Source organism: Ixodes scapularis, unplaced genomic scaffold, assembly GCF_016920785.2.
Source record: "Ixodes scapularis isolate PalLabHiFi unplaced genomic scaffold, ASM1692078v2 PGA_scaffold7__128_contigs__length_106722199, whole genome shotgun sequence".
Taxonomy (NCBI): Eukaryota; Metazoa; Arthropoda; class Arachnida; order Ixodida; family Ixodidae; genus Ixodes; species Ixodes scapularis.
This window is the reverse complement of record NW_024609882.1, coordinates 25,890,906-25,899,322: the sequence shown is the minus strand read 5'-3', so window position 1 is coordinate 25,899,322 and position 8,417 is coordinate 25,890,906. Positions and strand designations below refer to the sequence as shown.

The window sequence follows — 8,417 nt, the reverse complement described above, 5'->3', positions numbered from 1 at the left end:
CTTGCCAGCCGTTTGGTTTCCATCTAGTTTCGTTCCAAACTTGTTCGTGAATTCATAGCAATGTATATCACTTCTTTTTTTTTTTTTTTTTTTTTTTTTTTTTTGTGGGCACGTGAGAAAGGTTTTCAGAACGTACTCCTATGAATAATCGGCGAAAAGGCAGGTGATCTTTGTTCTTGTTCACCGAACCTTTAGAGCCAAGTGTTCATTTTGAAGGACTTTAACGCGCCCTAAAACGGTCTACATATTTTTCCTTGTACATTAAGTGCCAATAAAGATAACAAGGTGCTTTTTGGAAACATATGTTTGATGTGCTTACTTATTGCGGCTCTTTCCCTTCGAAATGGGCGGGCTCGAACTGAGTTCGTGCCCAAGCCCGGGACTCTGTGGGTCTTAATGGCCCTTGATGTACACCTAGATGACGCTAATGGCCCCTATTGTACACCTAGGTGGCGCTAGCTGTATGGGGGACATCTGGCGCCATCTACCGAAGTTTCCAGGCGGAAAATGATCTTTACGGGAGATATTGGGGATACGTCAAAAACACGGGCCTGGTACGTTTCGCTTAAAGGCAACGGCTGCGCAGTCCTGATGTAGCTACGAAAGCGGTAAATGGTTATCCCGCGTACTATGGCAGGTATCAGAAGTGAGCCCTATGCGGAGTGCAAGTTCGTCTGCATCTTTCACAGGACAGGGGTGATGTCAAAACGCCGAGCTCTTATTGGCTGATCGAAAAAGAGATAGTGGGTAGACCTGGAGGCATCTATAACATTGAGGTCTACCCACTATATCCTTCCAATTACCGAAACTCCTGCGATAGAAGCAGACGACTTTCTCTCCGCCTCCCGATTCGATGGAGTAAATCGAGCAAAGCCAAAAAGTGTATCGTCAAGGGCTCTCGTCGCCCTTCTTGCGACTGCTATCATGGGCTGAACCGATCACGTACGAAACAAAGCGCATGATCACGACGCGGTCATTGTGCGTGATGCGTTAATTTAGCCGCTGATAGCGGAGCTGCCGACTCGACGGGCTCGTGTTTCGGCGCTTCTCGATTGGCTGGGTCATACCGTGGCACGGGCTGCGATCTATCGGACGCAATGGGAGGGGTGCGGCCCTAAGGAACAGCCCATTGGGCACGCTTCTCAAAATTCCCAATTATAATCGTACGTACAGGTCCCCTCAAAGTGAAACAGAGCGCCGGAGCGGCGACCGAACTGTATCGCCGCGCTATCTAGCAGCCCCGACCGCAACTGATAGGTGCCGTCTGCGGATGCGCGCGTGCCGTTCGCGGTGTCCTCCGTCTTTTTCGTTTGATCCTCGCATTATCGGCGTCTCGAGCTGCTAAAGGCTGTACCGATAAACACCGATAGGTGTTCAAATTGCACGGGGAGATAACGCTGAAGACGTTCGCATGTGCAGATGTTTTCAGCCGGCGCTGCTGGATTGCGCGGCGATGCAGTTCGGTTGCCGCTCTGGCGCACCGTTTTACTTTGAGGGGAACTGTACCTGAAACTGGACACACGAAAGTTGTTTCACAAGAAATGATTTATGACCACTTATGTTTCTTTAGATCTCACATCTGGTTAAATATTAAAAATAGTGCCAAAACAACGGTTTTATTGTATGTTTAATGTCGTGTAGACCTCTTTTTCATCTACTCTCGTCCGCAGCCACCTGGTGGCTATACACTCGGTATGGGCGACAAAAAAAGAATAAGCACAATAAACATTTATTTCTGCAAATAGGAGAAGAACAGTGGGGAGCAAAACGAGAATGCATAAAGTTACGCGTACCTCCTAAATGTTTCTTTTTATTATTATTATTATTATTATGGTCGTGGCGTCAGCAAAACTATGTTTTCAGCCATACCGAAAATGGAGACATTCGAGATGTGCGCGCCCCTGTGGAGAAGGTCTATAGCCGATTTTCTTTTTTAGCCTCGCTAGCAGACGTGAGAGTCACTCCACTCTCGACACGGGACGGCGCTTTTCGGCGCGTTGGACTGCGAAAGTCGCGGTGGTACGCCGCAGGACGCACAGCCTACACGATTTCTTTGGGCATGCCGTTTGTAATTTCGTCGTGTGCGGTTGGAGCAGTGGGTGCGGTTTCAACACCGGTTTTAACGCGGGCGAAAACGGCAAAAATGTCCGCTAAGGTTCAGTCCCCCCGCGAAATGCCCGCCGGGCGGCGCTCCACTCGACGAAAGGTGACCCCGTCGTAAAACGTCGAAAATTCTTGTCTTTCTCGGGTGTTCGTCGTCTGCCCACTGGTTTGCGAGCCTTATTCCTTCATCTTTTGCTTGGATCTTAACCGAATATACGCCCCCGCACACACGCACACGCACGCACACCTTCCCCGTCTATAGGGAACGACTTCCGGACATTTCATGAAACGCTGTTTTGTCGAACGCCGTTTTATTTAGGAGGTGGAGAATTCGCCGAACGCCATTTTATCGAACACCCTTTTATCGAATGAAGCTCCACCAAACGGCCGACAGGTCATTTTCATCGGTTGGCTTTCCCTGACCGCCGCACTCAGATTCCGTTCGCTTAAGTTTTGCGACACGGAAAAAGCATGAGGAATTTGTGAGAGCCTTAAATCCTGTAGAAATAATGACGCGCACACTGGACCCGCGCAATTCTTCACGATTGCTTCCCGACGAGTAGGCGGCCACAACCGCTTGATGGCAGCGAACAATTAGAAAGCCTGTATTGCAGAAAGTTTTCAACTGCTCGATTAGGGTCACATGGTTTATGGTCCGTGTTTGCAATTAGAGCTACGGGTGACGAACGCATTGGTCGTCCACTAGCGTGTCCGCCTTTCCGCCTGCTTTCCTCCTAGCCACGTGATAACGCAGCGCATGCGCACCTGTGACCAATCTCCGATGGAGGCGTCCGCCATTAAATTACAAATTCTCCCCATGGTTTTGAGGTGCACCCTCTCTGCAATCTAGGGTCACTACAAACAACAAGGAACAGAGGCGACGCCGCCGGCGTGCTCCCCAGACCACCAAGACCTCAAGGTTGCCGGTCTTAGCCACATTTGAGCTCGTTCTGAGCATGCGTTCTCAACACCATCCACAAATATGGCGTCCAGTGAATACTCCCCATTTGCGGCGCGATGTTTTGGTGGCACCCTCTTAGGATGACATCCCTTTAGTGATGTCAATAACTTGCAAACAACAAGTTCTGGTCCTGGTTGACGACCATGACCAAGGCAGGTGTCCGAACAGGAATATCGGAGACCAGGATTTAACGTACATTTTATTTACAGGATATGCAACATCGCGCCCAAAATCAGAGAGCACATCCATGAAGCATCCTCGTTGTCCCTGTTGAGGGTTATTTTTTTACAATGTCCCCAGGTAGGTAGTCCATGCAGAAACCCTCACAGTCAATGGCGGCGACACGCCAGTTCCAGACGTTCGAGCTGCCTTGCGCCCACGAGTGCAGGTAGCAAAACGTCGATGTAGGCCTGCTGTGTCCTGGTGGCGTTGAGTCACTTGAGAGCAGCCAGCTTCGCCGTCAATACCAGGACTGATGAATAGAGAGACTCTGGATCCGAGACCTCATTCCCTTACATGCAGATGTTCCGACTTCCTCGCAGATCCTTAGCTCATCCAACCGATTCCCTCGACTGGGTATCAACTGACCATTATCTCCTTTGTCCTGGCGGGGTACAGCTACAACACGGCGCCGAGAAGCGCTGCCAGACATTACTCCTTTTGGCTCTTGTAATCCGGAAGATATTAATTTAGGGGATCCTTCTATGGTTCACGCCAGCCACCTTTGAGAACTAAGACGAATGCTCCGTAGCTTTGATAGGCTAATGCATAGGCAATAGGTAACAGTGCTCAGCGAAATTGGGTGATTCATTGGAAATATGTCTTTATTTGGGGAACACTGATCACAACAGCTCCTGGCTCGTGAGTCTTTACCGAAAGGAATCGGCTATAAGGGTCCATAAAGCTACTAATCTGGCTTTACGTTCCCAACGTTCTGGTGGAGGTCTCCCACGGCGCTACTCTTTTCGCTTTTAATAGAGGGACCCTCTCTCTTGTACGTGTGCACAAAAAAGTTAACAAAGAGACACAATATCAGGAATGTCTGTAAGTTGCCGAGTACGATCAGATACTTGGGAAAGCCGCAGTCAACGAATAAAGGAATGGAAAGGTGAAGTATCGACACCCCAAACTGAATGATCTGCAACGTGGTGAGATACTTCTTCCACCAGAGGTACTTTTGAACTCCGGGTCCGAGGGTAGCGAGAAAGTAGTAAGAGTACATGATGACATGCACAAACACGTTGATGGCCAGTCCAAGAGCGACCTGTCCTTCTGGAGCGAACAGGGTCCAGAACCAGACGTTTGTCGCTACGATGACGTGATGAATGACGTGCAAGTGCGTGATTTGTCTGAACTTTTTGCGGAGGACGCAGAAAACGGTGTCCAAGAGGTCGACGTACCGAACCGCGACGAAGAACCAACCGCCCTTGTAGTATTCGGTGAGCTCTTCGTCCATGTACCCGGTTATTCCCTGACACCAGAGGCTGTACCGACCTCCGGGAAGATAAGTATTTTTCAGAACGATGTAGAGAAACCTGGCGTTGACAGCGACCATGCAGAGGTTGTAAAAGCGGACGATGTTTGTGATCTCGAAGGGTTCCCTGTTCTTCATCCATCGTGGACCGGCCACCTTGACGAAGTACAGGTAGCCTAGAATCAGGGGGAAGACGAAAAAGGGGTTGACGACCAGGGGGTAGTCTCTCGTCCTTGGATCCCCCCTTTTGTGTATCTCGTTCAGAAATGTGATTGGATTCATGCTGACGTTAATCATGAAGCTCCAACTTGGTTGTCGAACAAAATGGGTTGTGTCACCTGCAGGAAGAAAGATAACGTTATTGTCCTGCAGCTGTGTCTCTGCTCTGCTTTTGCACTGAAAGAAAGAAAAAAAAAGAATGGGATTGAGGAAGCGAAATTCTTCCAAAAAAATACATCTCTCGTCTCTAGGAAATACATCTGTTATCTCTCTCTTCCTTGAAGAGGAATAAAAGAGTAGAAAGCAAAAAGTAATCGAATAATTCTTTAATTATTTACATTTTATGTGCCAAAAACAGCAGTCTTTCTTTTGGTAGATGTTTATATAAATAGTTCACAGTCGGAGTAAAGCCGTATATGTTAGATACATCAAGACCGGCAGAAGAATATTATATATATATATATATATATGAACAAATATGTGCAGATGAATGAACCGTACTTAATCCAATGAATCAAAGAATCAAAGTTTCCAGGAACCCGCCGAAAGCCAAAAATTGGCGGAGCCAGGATTTCAACTCTGGGCCTCCCAATGTCCGGTCGGGTGTGCTAACCACTACACCACTCTACCTTGGCTTTCTGGCGTTTCCTACCTGTCTTATTAATGCACAAGAAACGAAATGTATCCAATCGGAGGTGTTCTGGAAACACACGCCGCCGCGTGGAACGCGGTACGACGCTTAGTGTCACGTGGTACGTGCTCGTTTGTGCTCCAGAAATCCTCCCACTGTTTGTCTCGCCCCGTGTCCATGTAGTATTCTTTGTTTATGAGCTTTTATATATATATATATATATATATATATATATATATATATATATATATATATATATATATATATATATATATATATATATATATATATATACCGGGTGTTTTTGCGAAGACTTTCAAAAATCCTAAACATTAGGCCATCTGAAAAAAAAAAACTGTCTTCAAGAACCAACTACCAGCCACGGCGGCCATCAGGAATTGCCAAAAACATACTAATTAGCCAGCTAATTAATTAAAATTTGTTAAATAACGTTTTAATTAGTGGAAATAGACATATGCTTCCAATTAGAAAGTTGCTGAGCGTTATCGAAAACCACTAAATCAGTCATTTTCAGAAAGACTTTGAGCGCGTGAAAAGAGTAGTGGCGCACTAAAGTTACCACTCGTGGAGCAGGTACAAGGCTGGGGCTAGATAAGAGGCAGAAAAATCACGCGGGCGCCTTATCGCAACCGCTAGCCTTGTACCTGCTCCAGGAGTGGTAAATTTAGTGCACTACTGCTCTTCTCACGCGCTCAAAGTCTTTCTGAAAATGACTGATTTAGTGGTTTTCGATAACGCTCAGCAACTTTCTAATTGGAACCATAAGTCGATTTCCACTAATTAAAAAGTTAATTAACAAATTTTCATTAAGAAGCTGACTAATTAGTATGTTTTTGGCAACTTCTGACGTCCGCCGTGGCTGGTAGTTTGTTCCCGAAGACAGTTCCTTTGTTTTTCAAACGCCCTAATGTTTAGGATTTTCGAAATTCTTCGCAAAAACACCCGGTATATATATATATATATATATATATATATATATATATATATATATATATATATATATATATATACAGTAGTGATCAAAAAGACATGATATTTCGGGTTTAGGTGGGTAACTTTTCTTCGAACTGTGATAGAGATATAAAAATTGTAATGGAACAGTGCATTAACGTATTGATAGAGTTGAAACTGACGCTTAAAGAACACTGCATTAACGTACTTATAGAGTAGAAACTGATATAAATCAATCAACTAGATGTTGAGCAATACTTCTGTAAAAGAAACAAAATATCATATCTTTTTGTTAACTACTGTATATATATATATATATATATATATATATATATATTGCACAGATAACACTTATGACTTATTAAATAGTATCAAATTAACATTGGGAACGCCGCTTGCTGTTAGTAGCACGCAATAGGTTTGTGATGAAATATATTACGTAAATATATCACAGTCAAGTACGCATGCGATTGTTTACAAAAATAAATCAAATAAAAAAAGATGTACGTCGAAAAGATTGGAGCAGATGAAAGTGTTTATGGTGAAGACAATTACCCAAATACCAATCATGGTATGTGCTGATCAAAGGTTTTTGAAGAGTTTTGATTTCCTCTTAATTAGCAGATCCTAAAACGTACAACCAAAAAAAAGCAAAAAAAAAAAAAAAAAAACAGGCAGGCGCGTGGCTTAGAAGGCTGCCGCCCTACCTATTAGAAGGAATCTAAACCATTATAGAAATTTCAGTGGTTGTTCACTACTGGTCGTCACACCCCGCTTGACCAGGTGTTGCTCAGTTAATGCTGATTTCAGAGCAGAATGTAGAATCGATTCGCAACAGAAGGCAAAATCGAGCGTGGCTGAAACAACTGGATAGGCAGTTTGAGCCATGAGTTTTCGGGTGTTTAATAATGTGTTTAAAGAATAACTGGCCACAAGCGTTGTTTTCTTTTATTTTACCATGAATTTTTACTGTCGGTGTTGAATCGTGAATAGTTTGCCGATCAAGTGGGGGTAACAAGAAATATCGAACAGCAGGTTAAATGCCGGTCGTTCACACAGTAGTCTCAATGATATGTTAGCATTCTTCCGTTAGATAAAACCGAAGTTCTTCAGAGCCATATGCTCGCCTGGGCTTCTTCAAATTGTTCACGAGCGTAACATGATACAAAAAAAAAAATGCCATCGCATAACGAGAAACAAGAATGCGTATTTTGTATCTTTGGAACATCGAGGACTAATCTCAATCGGTATTGAGTGAATGAAAAAAAAAAAAAAAAAACGTGTTGCACAGCCCCTTTACGTGCGCTGTTTCAAAAAGCCGCTTCTAATTACCGTCATAGAAGAGTTTGAACGCTCCTACTCTGCCGCTGATTGGGGGACGATTCTTTACCTAAAGCTCTCGACGTTTAGAACAATCTAGTTAACATAGTGCTTATCTCGATCAACTTGCTTGCTTATTCTGCGAAACGCTGCACCAATATACATGTATCGCTATTTTTTTTATTATTTACAAACGTGCATGGTGGACTATTGAAACCGTTAGTGATTAGCTGACTGCATGAGTAGGCCTCACGTTCCTAATGAGTGAGCCACCAAATAACTGATGATTTTGGAAGTCACCTCTGCAATCTAGTGCGAAAGAGTGGCGAAAAACGTAAATCACCCGACAGGCAAAATTGATGCGGAGTCCCCCAAACCAGCCGAGATTCCGGCGTTGAGCAAGCGGCTTCTCCTGCATGGTCGTCTTTATTGACCGCAACGTCATGTTGTAGTTCTTCGGCTGCCAGCAGGATAGCGTTTACGCGAGATACGACGCATTTCGCTTTTTACGTACAAGATTGGAGAACGCTCTACCTTCACGCTTACCTGATGTGGTTAGTTCTAGAATCACGCACTACGTTTGTATTTTTATCAGCGAATAATGTAAAAAAAAAACAAAAAAAACAAGCAAAAAAGGTTCCGAAAGCTCACTCACCGTGAAGAAGCTGCTGCAGCTCTGATCCCGTTCACGGCAACAGGCTGCTCGCACGACTGCGCACCGCACCCCAGTGTCTTCC

The 8,417-nt window shown here is 44.7% G+C and overlaps 1 protein-coding gene across 1 annotated transcript; it reads right to left on the bottom strand.

Annotated features, from left to right (window-relative positions):
• Nucleotides 1–3,971: 3,971 nt before the first annotated feature.
• On the bottom strand, nucleotides 3,972–4,835 carry LOC8043790 (elongation of very long chain fatty acids protein AAEL008004). Its single transcript, XM_002400713.5, has one exon. The coding sequence runs from the start codon at nucleotides 4,833–4,835 to the stop codon at nucleotides 3,972–3,974; it is 864 nt and encodes a 287-aa protein (XP_002400757.3).
• Nucleotides 4,836–8,417: the final 3,582 nt, after the last annotated feature.